We start from the raw sequence: 15,089 nt of genomic DNA on the forward strand, positions 1-15,089 counted from the left end.
GAGCCTCGCAATAAATCGCGACTTAATATGGGGCGCCACGCGAAGAGCGCTGTCGATGCAAGAAAACCGCTGTGCAATAACGGCCTGATCAATAGGGGGCGCTATAAATGTATCTTTATTGGCACTCAGTTCTGTGCCGATCGGGTCTTCGTTTCCAATTGTGTGGCAGGAGTAGTGGAGTTTGGGACCATAACAGCGAAGATGCTTCGCTTTTTCATTACCTGTTAGCTGATCAGCAGTCATCTGTGACGAACGCGCAGTGATCAAACAACAGAAACAATAATGGCAACAATAATGCATGACTTTATATTTCATATCTAAAAGGTATGTCTGTCATTCGTGGTGATCCGATGTTGTCCGCGTTTCATCACTACAGACTTTAGCCTCACTGTGTGCTCCGTTTGGTTTCTGCATGTTTACCTTGTTTCGAAATTCTGGGAGTTTTTTTTTTTATTACTGTATTAAAAGGGTTTAGACGGTACAAACTGTGACGACACACGTGAGTCTCAGCCTTTCTCTGTGAAAACGAGCCCAGAACGTCTGAACACACTGTTCCTGCTGTTTTTTTTTTTATGCTCGCCTCCGGAATTATATCAAAATCACACACAGGTGTGGTTTGTCTTAATCTGGATACATTCTTTGGGTTTTAAGATAAATTATTGTCCTGCGTGCACGTACGCTGCAGGTAAAGAAAAGACCACGCTTTGTGGTGGTTATTTTAAAATCTGTTTTTTCGCGTTGGACAAAATCTGTGCGGCGCCGATCGGATGGGGAGGGAATCGATCATGTGTTTTCGGCCCTCGCCCAATAATAATATGCCGCCGTTTCGATCGCGTTACTTGTGAAAGAGCGCTACGACACAACACTGAGTCAGTGTTGACTGTATCTTCTGAGAAATCAGCAATAGCCGCGACTGTAGCATTTTTCTGATTTCAAAAGTAAATTGTGGCGGCAGACAGCAATAAAACTCAGAGTCTGCGAACACCACGTGTGATAAGTATAACATATCAAAAATAAAATAACAAAACAAAACGTAACCCCCCCCCAGGGAATCCCTCAGGTCAGGTCCTCTCCGTCTCCTCACGTCGCCGCTTTCAGCTCAGCCTCAGGTGTGTAAAGCGCTCCGTTGGAGGCGCGTGGCGCGGCGCGCGGGTGTAATCTCGCACTTCAAATATAATAATGCGACGTGGAAGAGGGTCCGGAACTTGGATGGGTCCGAGGAGCTCCACCACAGCACCAGCGGCCACCAACCCACGTCACTCCACCAGTGCAGTGGACGCTTTATAGTAGTGCCTGTGCTGTGGGCACGGCCACTTCTCACACGCACACACACATACGCGTGCGCGCGCGCGCGCACACGCACACACATGCTGCAGCGCTCCTCATCCACACGCCGCACACATTTTTTTCAACTGAGGTGTGTGTGTGTGTGTGTGTGTGCTCGGTAGCTGCCCGAGGAGCAGTGTGGGCTTCACCGCGTGGGTCCGTCCACGATGCTGGGTGCAGTTAAGATGGAAGGACACGAGCACGCGGACTGGAGTGCCTACTACGGAGAAGCCGAGGTTTGTGCAGCTTATATCTGTATTTTTTTTTTTTCTGTCCGTACACTCAATATTAGCCCTGGGATAATATTAACTTTGTCATTAAATATTGACTCGAGGCTCCTCCAAATCCTCCCACATCCACTCCGTACTAACTCTGCCACTACGGATGGGCTTGTGCGTGCGTGGGGGAACTTTCTTCTATAATTTACCCGTGACTTCTTTATATATAATAATTATACCCGGTGCTTCACGTGCTTTTTAGCATCACTTAACAATTCGACTCGAAACACACTCTCTCTGTCTTGTGCTAAAATGTTTCTGCTTTCCAGGCTGATGTGGATGTAATTTCCTGAAAAAAGTACGAAAACTAAAGGGGAAATATTACACTTTCATTCTGTGTTATTATATTTGCCCTGTTAAACATTAACTCCGTAGAAATGGACTTATTATTTTTCAACATGTACACAGTTTGCGACGAGGCGTTTACACCGGTACACGAGTAGGTAATGTGAGGTACAATAATATACGTGTGTTTATGGGCTGGAACTTCGTTCTGTCCTCGCACTTTCGTTGAATAAAAATAACATGATTTTTAGCCAAAGAAAATTATTTTTGTGAGCCTTACGGAGAATTTGCTTAAACGCTCCGAGATGCAGTATTTTGTTGTGTATGGCCTTAGAGAAACTTTTGGAAGTGTTTTTAAGGGATGCGCATTTTTAAAATGTAATAAATATTTAGGATACGCCGCGAACCATTGCCAGTTGGTTTTATTTCGATTTTTTGCTCGCAGTGTTACACCTCCGTGGGAAACATGAACTCCATGGGTTCCTACCTCAGTGGCCCCGGCACCATGACAGCGAGCTCGGTCAACATGTCCTACATGAACGCTGGCATGAGTCCCTCCATGGCCGGGATGACCGCAGGGATGACCACCGGTATGACGGCTGGGATGAGCACTGGGATAACGCCCGGGATGACCCCCGCGATAACCGCTGGGATGACCCCTGGAATGGGGGCCGTGGGCACGGCCCTCAGCCCAGGCATGAGCGGGCACCCCGCGCCCATGAACTCGCTGACCCCCTACAGTAACATGAGTGCCATGAGCCCTGTTTACGGACAGTCCAACATCAGAACCAGGGATCCCAAGACGTACCGGCGGAGCTACACGCACGCCAAGCCGCCCTACTCCTACATCTCCTTGATCACCATGGCCATCCAGCAGTCCTCCAGCAAGATGCTCACCTTGAGCGAGATCTACCAGTGGATCATGGACCTCTTCCCCTTCTACAGGCAGAACCAGCAGCGCTGGCAGAACTCCATCCGCCACTCCCTGTCCTTCAACGACTGTTTCGTCAAGGTGCCCAGATCCCCGGACAAGCCGGGCAAGGGCTCCTTCTGGACCCTGCACCCGGACTCGGGCAACATGTTCGAGAACGGCTGCTACCTGAGGAGACAGAAGCGCTTTAAGTGCGACAAGGCGCTCGGCAAGGAGGTGGGGAGAAGAACGTGCGACAGCGGGTCCAACAGCGGATCAGAGAGCTGCGCCGACGGCGACTCGAGCCGCTCCAAGGAGACGAGGGGTCCCGCGCCCGACGGGAGCGCGGCTCACGCGTTGGGCCTGCAGGCCCCCGCGAGCCCATCCACGCGCCTCGACCCGCGCCACGCGGCGCCGGGTCACCGCGCGCTGCTGACGCACGAGGCGCGCCTGAAGGCCGAGCAGCAGTACGCGTTCGAGCACCCGTTCTCCATCAGCAGCCTCATGTCCTCGGAGCAGCAGCACCACAAAATGGACTTCAAGACGTACGAGCAGATGATGCAGTACTCCGGGTACGGGTCGCCCACGGCCGGTGGGTTGTCCACGGGGTCCGTGGGGGGCAGAAGTTGCCTGGATCCGTCGCCCATGCCAAGTGACACGTCTTATTATCAAAGTGTTTATTCAAGGCCTATCATGAATTCCTCTTGAATTTCGTTTTTTTTTTTTTTTTTTTTTTTTGCAACTAACAGAGCTGCTTTTTCACATTAACTGTATACTTATTTGTATATTGACAGTTTGTGTTCTTGCATCTCCACATGTTTTCAGCATGCTGTAGTTTCTAGATGTCACCTCTGTCTTGTTTTCAGAATCCCACTTTTGAAATGCGGAAATGAAATGGTTTATTCAGTTTTTCTTTTTAAATATTTGTGCTCTTTTTAAACTGACAGTTTGTGTTCTCGCATCTCCACATAGCTTTTTCAGATTTAGTTTTTACCCCAGGCGTGACGTCTGCTTCCTATTTAAATTCCCACTTTTAAAATGCAGCAATATGAAAAATGAAGCAGAGCTGTACAGAAGAAATTCACTCCAATAATGTAATTTTAAAAGGCATCCTTTGTTCTTCATCATTATTTATCTACGTGTGTCCTTGAAGGAAAAAGGAATATAGCTGTATAAGCAAGTAGCTGTATTAAACTGTTTTTTTTTTAAAAATTGCTGTTACGATCTTCTGACTTATTTCTTTGTACATAAAAAATAGCCAGTTTGCTTATATCACAGGTACGTATTCAGCATCCACTTTTTATTATTACACCTACAATTAGATGCTATTTTCAGTTAATTTATAAGAAGGAAAACAACATTTTTTGTTCATATAAACTTATCGGAATTAAAATACAGAGTAAACTAAAGCCAAGGCATTGCACAGGGAAATAAAATGTTCGTGTGTGTGTGTGTGTGTGTGTGTGTGTGTCCGAGAGAGTGACTGCAAGCGTAGAGAGCTTGCTTGTGGTGAACCATTTGTATACTTGCACAACAGGAGTGTCAGTACAGATCGTAACATTACTGGACGTCTACGTAATATTTTCAGAAGTGCGTGGAAAAGAAAGTGTTTATGAAATAAATTAACAGCTCTCAAAACTATTTTTAAATTAATTTTAATCAGTGAGTTAAAGATAATGTATAGCTGTATTTGCTTTAATTTCCTTTAAATGAAATGCCGTGGGCTTCTACTTACAATTAGATGATAATAATAATAATAATAATAATAATAATAATAATAATAATAAAACATTTGTAGGTGTATATATTTGTCAATAAAGTGGGTCCAAGTACAAGATCTTAAATTTGAACAGTTTGATTTTGACAGAAATGTGACTGTTTGGAGTAAGACAGTGTTTGTTTTTACCGTTAAATGAATAATTAAAGAAGCTTGCGAGTGCACCCGAAAATGAAGGCGCATGCAAGGCTAACGTTATAAAATATAACGTTAATCTTTTATCATAGAGGCTGAATTATCAAAACAGCAGGATAATTATGGTAAATTAATCTAAGAAAATTAATAAAGACACTACCGAAAAGGAATTATACTATTTTTTTAGGAATTACAATTAATGTACAAGTGAAAAATCGTCTTTTAAGAATTTTAAAATTAATCTGCTCAAAGAAAATCCATCTCGGAAACATTAAGGTTAGAGTATGATGCTCTTCCCCGACACAAGGATTTTAACTAACAGTTCTGAGTAATAATAGTTTAATAACCGTGTTTCGAATATGATGATGCAGGAAAATTAGGATTTCCCCTGAAAAACCCAGACTGACCAGACTGACCAAATAATCTCCATCCATCCATCCATTATCCGCTTGTTCTGATCAGAGTCGCGGCGTCAAATAATCATCAAATAACTCAATCACAATAAAGTAATTAGAAAAAAAAAACATTGTGTAATATACATGGTTTACTAGTTTGCCACATTTTAAAACCTTTAACATGTTTAGCTTGGTGCATTTAATTAGTAATCTTAAATAATACCCCATCAACACCATTTTTGAAGATATTAATGCCAAATAATTTTTACGTGTCTTTCACAGCCGAATCAGTTTGGCATTTCCACCGGTTTTGCTGCTGTTTTATGTAAATTAATAACGTATACGTGTACTTTTGAGATGTTCACTTTTCACTTGTGCTTTTTCTTGTTGGACTGGACGGAAATGTGAAAACGGCTCATTGAGGGTTTTTCTTTACCGCACAAAATATCTAAAAAGCGCAGCTCATCCCCTCACCCGGCAGGCGACAGAACACAAAATTAACTGGGTTGCCGGCAAAAAAAAAGAGTTTAAAGTTTATTGCACGTGTTCATCAGTCAACATCCCAGAATAAGTAAATAACACCGAGATTCTTTGCGTTCCTGGAATGACGAGACGGAGCACCTTTTTTTTTTTTTTTCACATCAGTACAATACAACCTTTGGCAAACTCGACGTTTAATAAATTCCTCTGGACATCTGATCTAATGTAGATCTTCGAAAACTTGTAACGTATTATTATTATTATTATTATTATTATTATTATTAGCGTAATCACACACATTATATTTTTATTTTTATTGCTGCTGTTGTTATTGTCCTTGTTGTATACATAATGATGATTTTAATAATAAAGATAGTGTAATAATTACTAACAATCATCACCACTATCCCACCATCTGCCGTTCATCACCCATTTTTAGCAGAAACAGTCATTGTAAATAATTTCTTCTGTACACTTGCACTTATAATGCGGCCCTTCGGATTTGTCAGTGACCCTTTAAAGGAGTGTATGCCCACGTATTCCATTTCAGGGCTTTGATGAGTGTGTAACGTCAGACCAGCGCGTACCAGTGATGAAATAAACAGAATTGCCCTTTTCATATTGAGGTTCAATGGTCTTTTGCTTTGAAATGCTTTTCCGCGATATTGCGATATGGGCGCAGAAGCACCCATGAAATCTGATCAAATCACTCCTCTAACTATTCTGGCCGGCGAAGAAATTCTGAAACAGACAAACATTTTTAATACTGGCCAATTACAACATAACAGAAAAGTTACTCAAGTTATATTTTATTCCAGTGTCATCAAATTTCGGTAGGCTGGACTATTTCTACAAATAATGATCCGACCCATTTAAGAACAGCATCATCACATGAATGGGTATTCATAATAACAGCGAATAAGATAATTTTGCATAACTTTCCAAACTTCTGATTACTAATAGATCTAATCACAGGCCTGTTTACTTTATACTGGGTGACGTGGCACACATAAATAGACACAAACCTATTTTTAAAAGCGCAGCAGTGAAGGGTAAATGTCCTTAATACACATTCAAGGTTATAGCTCCATTAAAAACTATCGCTACCTTTTTGTGTCACGCCACTATTCTAAAGTCACCGAAATTGCAAAATGACGTCACGGCCGAGTACAGATTACGTCACACTTTGGTATTTTATAGCAACAAGATCAGCGTCGGTTCACCAGGCGGGATAGCCTATATTGACACCTTTACTGTTTATTTTCAGTCGGCATATTTGTAGTTTTCAAAATGTTCAAATGTTCTTCAAAGGAAATGTGAAATATTTATTACTCTGTACACAAGACTGACAGAAAAACTCAATATATTACAGTCAATAAATACTGGAATTTATTCTTCATAGACAGCCTGTTCGATTGCGAGCAAATCATTGCTATGGAAACCAGTTCTGTTTGATGCAAGTGTTTGGCCACATGAATAAAAAATAGCATAAAAATATCCTACATCCTGCATCCGTGTAATATCCTTCCACATGATCATATCTATTTCTTGCCTGCAGTCAGAGCCAGTTCTGTTTATTTTAGAAATGCCGTTGGCCGCAGTCCAGACAATGCTGGTTTTTGGTGTAAGTTCCATTGGGTGGAACACCCAAGTAGATGGTCTCCCTGGTGATCCCTGGATGCCAGTCTTACAAGCTGTAATTCTGCTTTAGCCCATTGCTGGGGTGACACACTTCGCAGTAACCCGATTTAACTCCTCTTTTTCAACAAATACATCTAATCCAATAGTTCAGCCAGGAGGGCAGCTGTCCCACAGTATAGCAGCACAGAATAAGGACCTGCTTGTCATTCTCACTATTATTAAACCTATTATTATTATTATAATTATTGTCATATTATTATTATTATTATTATTATTGTTGTTGTTGTTGTTGTTGTTGTTGTTGTTGTTGCCAGATAGTTTATCACAATCTTATTCTAACATAATTTGTATGAAAATGATTTTGATCCATCAAGCATGTTAACCAAAATATTTATTAAAACAGTATCATTTATCAGCATTTTTACTTTCTCCAGTCATTACTGCTTGAGCTTTTCAAAACTGACCCGAATAAATATGTATGATACAAACTCATCTGAAGCAAAGGAATACAAACATACAACAAAAATTTCTTACTAAAATGGATATTTTAATGTTAGAATAAAGGTTCAGTTTCTTTTTATCTTGCAATGCACACAATCTCCTTCTTACAAACCAGGTAAAGGAACTTTAACTTGTTTCAGTTTAACTTCTGTTATACCGCCACCGGCTACGCCTTCATTTAATGGTACTTGGATGTACAGGTATTACAACTATTATATTCATAACTGATTTATTCACATAATGTTTGATTGACCCACATTTCCCACACAGTGGGAATGTTTACACAAAACATTCTTCAATTTTTTTGCTAATATGATACATTTTAATGCTCTTTAATGGTTCTTAATGCAAAATGGAGACCTTTGTTCTGCAAAGTTTCATGACATATTTGGAAAAAAATGCAATCATTTGGAGTTCAAAAACTACAAAAACTAAGAACTAATAATGCAACTGATTTCAGCAGCTCGATATGATAAAATCATACCTATGCAGTCTTGTTTTATTTTCATTCAATTACGCTGCCCCTTTTTTCATTCACCGTTTTATTATGGTGCTTACAAAATTTTTAGGATCTAGGAAAAGAGAAAGAAAAAGAGAAAAGACTGGTAGACAGAGATTTTGCACAACTGGAGTTTCCAAACTGCATTTCAAAAACATAATTCCAGTATTTATAAGCATTGCTAGCAGATCATGTCAGTCGCCATAATTCATTTGGTGTTTACCCAGTCTTTTGCACATTTTGGGGTGAAATTGCCTATAGGGTCGATGAACACCAAAACTGGCCCTGAGTTAATATTGATTTGTCATTATACCTCTAAAACTGTTTGAATTTTTTTTTGTGCCTAAAATTATAATAAGGTTCATACAAGAGATGCTACATTTCAGGGCAAATAATAGACTGAACTTATGGATCTGTTGTAGAATTTATTGCTCAGACTTTTAGGTTTGTCTGCAGTGGACAATTTGGTCAGACTAGATTCTAGATAATACCGAAGACTCTAGACTCTTCTGCTCTTGATGTCCAAGGTTCTGTTCATCATTGCCTGAACTCCATTAGAGTGGACAAACTGTGAAACCTGATCTGATTGGCATCTGACTGGACTGGAGGGGTATTGCTGGCAAGTGCTTTGTCCTCCGTGATAATGATCTGAGGGATTAGCAGGAACTCATGGTGTGTTGTGTTCTATACCTCTACACCTCTCCTTCCTTGCTTACCATGGCAGGTACCACTTGATTGCTCAGACATTGCCCTTAGGAAGACCTTAAGCTAAGGCTACATTACTCTACATGTTGACATTACATTAGACAGAGCTCCATGATATATTTTCTCCGTCTTGGAAGATTCTGCTTTTCAGAGACTGCAAGTCATAGCCAATCCTTACATTGAAAGAACAACAACCGACTCATCCTTCCAGATCCTTGCAATCAATTTGAATTCTCTCTATAATTTACCTCGTGTCATTGTACTTTGGCTAAACAGGTGTGATTATGTAATAGCAGTGTTACAATGTTCACAATATGGACATGGCAACATCAGAATAGACCTGAACTGGTCACCATAGTCTCTGCCATGTGTTTCTTCTGTGGGAAGTGCACTGAAAACAAGAGCACACCTGGGAATTCCGTAGAAGGGTAGAATCACAGTCACTGTAGACACACATGTAAGATCCTGCTTGGCGTGGGAGTTCTTGGAAGCCAAACAAGGGCTTTAAGGAGCTCTGCAGTGCAGAGGGAAAGTGTCAGCAAATGGAGAGTTATTTTAAGCAAAGCAGGGCTGATCATCTAAAGTCTTTTGACATGTTGTCTCTTGAGCTGAGCTTTGGAGGCACTCGAAAGTTTCAATTTGATAAAAGAGAGAAATTTGGACAACACATTGTTGAGGGCCCTTCAGAATTAACAAATTGTTGCACTGCAAGATAAATTTTACAAGCTTCAAAAGTTTCGTTACTCAAACATATCAGAATTATGTGTAATGTAAGACAATTTTTTTTCAAGAATGTGTTTCAGTTTGGTGTCCCATCCTGGGTGTGTCCCCTCCCCCTCCGGCCTTACGCCCTGTGTTACCGGATAGGCTCCGGTTCCCCGTGACCCCGTATGGGACTAGCGGTTCGGAAAGTGTGTGTGTTTCAGTTTTAACGGGGATTTTTAATTTTTTTCTGGAAGGTGTTAGAGTATTAAATTCTTTTAATAGTCTTCTTCAAGAATCATTAACCTTTATGTGGCAGATATTCCTTTTTGTTAATCTAAATTCAAATCCACTTGGGTGTTAGGCATGAAAAAATAGTTGCTGTTCTCCAAACCAATTCAGAAGTCAGAGCGTACAATAAGGTAGTAATGCAAAATGATGACTGGATCCTATTGGTTATTAGAAGAAGAAAATGTTTTTTCAGTATATTTTTGTCAACCTTGTGGGACAAATGGAAAGGAAAAATGTAGAAGTTAGGGATTCCAGGACTTGCGATGTGTCCCAAATGTCACGTCATGGTGTGAAATTCCAGGGGTGACATGGCATTCACAAGCAAGCGATGTTTCAGTGTTCACAGGGCAAACCCTAGTTGGAATTCCAAGCGTCAAGAGTACCCATTAACCACCCCAAAAGACCTGCCCTTTGGATGGGCTGTAATAACTCGACAAAATGTCAACAGGTTTCCCTCACTTTCCTCACGCAGCACATTATAAATCAGCTGCAAGTATTAATCAAGCGTCGAGTCTAATTTGAACAGATAGATGTGTTCTTTGTCATTACATCAATTATTTGTTGATGGCTGAAAGTTCATGTTTGGTTCTGGATCAAATATTGTTAACATGTAAATTACTTTAAGAAAAATTACAAGTTGGCTTAGTTGTTCAAGAAGTCAGTAATTATAGGCTGTAAAGTAATTATTACTTAGTTACAAGTGAATATTACTCTTGTCTTTATAGCAGAGGGCAGCATCTGCTGCCTTGGAACAGTCTAACAAGTCAGTGGACTGTAACCAAGTGGCCCATGTTAAGGACGTGTGCACTTCTCCCTTAGAGACCTGCTCACATTCATTTCACGTCAGACTGGCAAATGATGAAATAATACGAGTTAAAAAGAGGACAAACCTCAGAACTCTTAAACTCGGATTGCTCTCAGTCAAGCCACCCCCACAACCTCTCTCTCTTCTCCACTTTTGCTGGCATTCAACAAAATAAACTGTCCCAAAATGCGAATCTGCCAACGGAACTGACACTAATTCCAACATCCTGGACCCAGGCAAAATGAGTCCTCAGTCTAGTCCAGTACAAATGACGATGACAGTTGTACATAACACTCTGATGCTCTGATTATGTTTTTTTTTTAAATAGATGTGAAGTGTCTCTGTTGGAGTTCAGCAGATTATATAGCGATGAGAAATGAAATCTATTCCTCATCAGTAGCTCCCCCGGTACCCACACACTTCTTGTGGCTTATCAGCACTGACAGTGACCCTGCTCTGAGCATGATTTAATTTTCTGTCAGATTAAATGAGACGGACCACTGTAATCCCACCGCTCATGTCCATTTTCTCTCACTAGACCCAGAGTGTTTGCCTATCTAGAATGGAAAGACCCATCCAAAAGGTCTGATGATGTATAAGATAAATTATTTTATGATTAGTAGGTGGACGATTAACATTTTACATTTTGGCAGGAACCTGGCTATATGTACATTCTTGTGGAAAAGCAAAAGTTTGCAAAGCAGTAGCCCGTATTATTAATGTGTGAAATACTCTATATCCAAGGTACATGCTTTCCCTAAAAATCTACAATAAGAGAAGGAATACAGTATATGTAGCAAAAATTCTGACCCTTAGCAATAAATACTATTGATTTTAGGGACTTGCTAGCTTGTTTTACCACGCGGTGTGGAAGAACGGTTTGCGGCTCACTCATCCCAGGCCAGGGCAGGTAACGTTGTTCATCTTGGAAACATTCATTTGCTAAATCCATGCAAATTACAGATGGGCGTAACCTCAGTGACACACAACGGAGCTTATTATCTAAAGCTAACACAGCATAATGAACATGCCAGAAAAGGACAGATGATGAATGGGCGGATTAAGCTTTGTATGATGCTTTAAAGAACATGCTTACAATACAGCATCCCAATGTAAATAGTATTTGTGTACAAACAGTTGTCCTGCAATATGAACCAACGAAAATTAAAATGAATACAGGCACTTGGTGAGATCAGTTGTTTATTAACAGTGGTTATGAATCATTCGTATATTTGCATTATGCGCTCTATAAAAAACACGGTGATCATCTTGCTTCAAATATATAAAATAACAGCTGACCTTCCCCGGTTCAGAGGGTCTTAGCGGTAGGAAAGTGCGTCTGAGTGTGTTCTGTGAACGTGTAGGTTTGTGTGTCCGCATGTGTGTGCATGTGTGTGCATGTGTGTGCATGTGCACACTCCAGGAATTGTGAAGCGTGGTCAGGGATTCTGCTATCAGCATTTTTAAAAAATGTGACCCAGCAGTCAGCGGTCCGTTCTCAGGCGCCTGTCTGATTGACACGGTGTCTCTGGTACTTAGAGACAAAGGCGTACCTGGGCCCAGAGCTGCGAGCCTAGCCGACCCAGGGCGGGGCGTGTGGTGACCCGTTTCGTAGAATGACACTGGCGCAGGGGACGCAGAGAGCTGTCATCAGTTACTTATAAACAAGAGGACGTTTGAAAGGATCGATCGCTTTCAGCTGGAAAGCAAAGAGAAGGTGTCTGGCTGCTAGTGCCTAATTTCTTGGAGGCTACAAAGTTTTTCATGGCATCTTTTTTGGAGAAAAATTTAAAAAGAGTTTAAAAAAAAAAAAAACTCTATATATTGAGTTCTAAATATTGAAATGATTAGATGCGCTCAGCATCGTGCTCAATTCATCCTGTATGTACATTGACTTAATGTTATATGCTGTGCTTTCGCGGTCCGTGTTGTTCGGTATGCATGTGAATACAGAGCTATGGAAACATGAAATGGGGAGAAATTTTAGGGCAGTATTTCAGGACAATTTATTTCTTAGTTTTTTGTTCAGATTAAATACACTAGCAAATCTCCATGGCACCGTGGTCAGTCTAGCTATGATTTATATTCAGACAAAAATCCCAGCAGCGAAGTCTTCTGCTTTGTTAGTCGTGGGGGAAGAAAACTGTGTGATGACCAAAACCACTAACTGCTGCAGTTCTTAATGCGTGTTTGGTCTCTAAACCATCTCAGCCTTTCTTAGGCCTTGAGGGGCCACAAAAGCATAGCAACTTACCCTGCCTCCTCCCCCTCCTAAGAAGCCACAGTCTTTTATAGACGACTCGCCATGAAAAAACTGTACCTGGGCATGGAGGCATTTCATCTGTAACGCAGAAAGTCCGTCCCTCAAATAGTAACAAACGCTCTGTGACGCTGTTCCAGAGGAGTCAGTGGGCTGGAGACATAATCACTTGGAAACATTTTACCAAACATTTGATAATAAAGGTGGAAAAGACCATCCCCCCATCGCCCCCCAGCTTAAAGCAATTTATTCAGCATCCTGACATAGACTCTCAAGGCCTTTGACAGCTTGGAGCAGGAATGAAAATGCTAGTTCTCCTGGGAATCGGCAGGAGATAGCTGGCTCGCTCTGCGGGCTGTTTGCTCACCGAGATGGGAGCGCTCTTCCTGACAGAATGAAATGCAAGGACACAGACAATGTGACTCGGAGAGAATGGGAGATGGGAATGAGCAGTGTGGAGTATTTGCTTAGCAGGAGGGTGGCCACAATGGCCGGCCAATGGCTTTCCCATGCATCAAGCCAGGACACTTTAACACCCCCTCTCCCTGGCCACAACTCCAACCCCAACCCCACCGTTTCCTTAAGGCAGGGACGGTCTTTCCTTAGACCGGATAAGTGCCACTGCTGTCTGTTTAATGATAATGATATATGATTCTGTAAGGTCATTTATTCCCATTATGCACTTGCTCGTCAATCCAGTGTCTTGCGCAGCTAAAGCTGCTAAAGCTTTCTGTTTGATCCCAAAATAAGACAAAAGCCGGAAGTCTCATCCTAACCCTACGTTTTTTTTAGAAGAAGAATGAGAAAAAGGCAATATTTCAGAGAATATAATTTAATGTCTAAAGTGAGTAGTGAATGCTGGTTGTGGCATTACTAATCTGTATTCTTCTTTTTACTGAGCAGAAAAATAGAATGCGGAGGCATTTTCGTGGTTTGTCTACTCAGTAAAGTGTAATACGGAGTCGCAATACGAACTAAATGTTCGCTTAAGGACTGAAACATAGACAGGCACAAGCACACGCCTGCATATGAACACACGTGCACACATCCACACACACACAGACGAAGACACACAGAGGCACATGCACTTGCACACAAATACACATGCACCCCCCCCCCTCCACCAAAACACACACTTAAGCACCGCACATGCTTCATATTCCTTGCTCCTGGGTGGTCAGACCCATGGGGTGAAAGGCAGTAAGACTCCAGCTAAATGGATAACGCCTTGAAAAGCAAAGTCACGAGTCTCCAGGAAAGACAAATAGCTGTTTATCTGGTTTTGACCTGTGCTCTCTGCACACTATAAAGGGTCTGGCTACCCACACACACACACACACACACACACACACACACACACACACACACCCTCCATCCACTGTTTAACAGGGTCTAACCATCAGAACAAGTGTGGCTTCTATGAGGACTTTGCCAGGTTTCATGACTCATATCTGACATTAGCTGTGACTCGAGTGCCTTGTGCTGTCCAGGTCAATGCCGTCACACTCCTGTCCTCTGCTCTTTAGGTGTTACACAAGCTCAGGAGTGCTGAAAACTGTGAGTACACTCTGCGTTCTTGAGTGTGAAGTTCTTCTTGAAGTGTGTGGTAAGGAAGCATGTTTCTTGGGGTCACCCTGCTTCTGTGACTCATTGCCCTTCACACTCGCGCCGCTCGACTTCTGTGAGAGAGGCAGCGAGCCAATGAGTGTGAATTAATTGGCAGAAGGATGGCATGATAAGAGGCTGTTTAAGACACAATGGAGAAGTGATTAGCTAAATGGAAGAATGGGCCATTACAACCTTATCATGTTCCAAAGAAACACGTTAATGCCAAGCAGCATAATGAGCTTTTCTTTCGCCACCTACCTCGGAACACCACAGACCTCCCTTCGCATCCTCCCAGCAGGGAGGGTTATGATGTGGAAGAAAATTTCCAAAAGTGCAATAATATTTCGTCTTTAATCTTAATTATTACACAAATAAAAATGAACTCCATAAACATCTCTAAGTCTTAAATGTATATTTCATACACATATTTCAAAATGAAACGCCAAAACACTGGGATGCTTTCGTAATAAAAAATGTGCGTAAAATTTTTT

General features: G+C 41.6%; 1 protein-coding gene across 4 annotated transcripts; it reads left to right on the top strand.

The window, feature by feature from the left end:
- The first annotated feature begins 1,141 nt into the window (after window positions 1–1,141).
- LOC108929189 (hepatocyte nuclear factor 3-beta-like) lies at window positions 1,142–3,535 on the top strand. Of its 4 annotated transcripts, none has more exons than XM_029255432.1 (2): window positions 1,142–1,562; window positions 2,335–3,535. In XM_029255432.1, exons 1-2 carry the CDS (start codon window positions 1,494–1,496, stop codon window positions 3,505–3,507), a joined length of 1,242 nt encoding a protein of 413 aa, XP_029111265.1. In that variant the 5' UTR covers window positions 1,142–1,493; the 3' UTR covers window positions 3,508–3,535. The 4 variants fall into 4 exon arrangements, with proteins under 4 accessions (XP_029111265.1, XP_029111267.1, XP_029111269.1 ...); XM_029255434.1 differs by lacking the exon at window positions 1,142–1,562 and adding an exon at window positions 1,709–2,047; XM_029255436.1 differs by lacking the exon at window positions 1,142–1,562 and adding an exon at window positions 1,709–2,043.
- The last annotated feature ends 11,554 nt before the right edge of the window (window positions 3,536–15,089 follow it).

The sequence above is a fragment of the Scleropages formosus genome, chromosome 1 (assembly GCF_900964775.1).
Source record: "Scleropages formosus chromosome 1, fSclFor1.1, whole genome shotgun sequence".
Lineage (NCBI taxonomy): Eukaryota > Metazoa > Chordata > Actinopteri > Osteoglossiformes > Osteoglossidae > Scleropages > Scleropages formosus.

Excerpts from the sequence above, each read along its gene's own strand:
- LOC108929189 (XM_029255432.1), top strand. The coding sequence starts at position 1,494 with ATGCTGGGTGCAGTTAAGATGGAAGGACACGAGCACGCGGACTGGAGT. Across the intron at positions 1,563-2,334 it reads CCTACTACGGAGAAGCCGAG|TGTTACACCTCCGTGGGAAA; the intron begins GTTTGTGCAGCT and ends TTTTGCTCGCAG.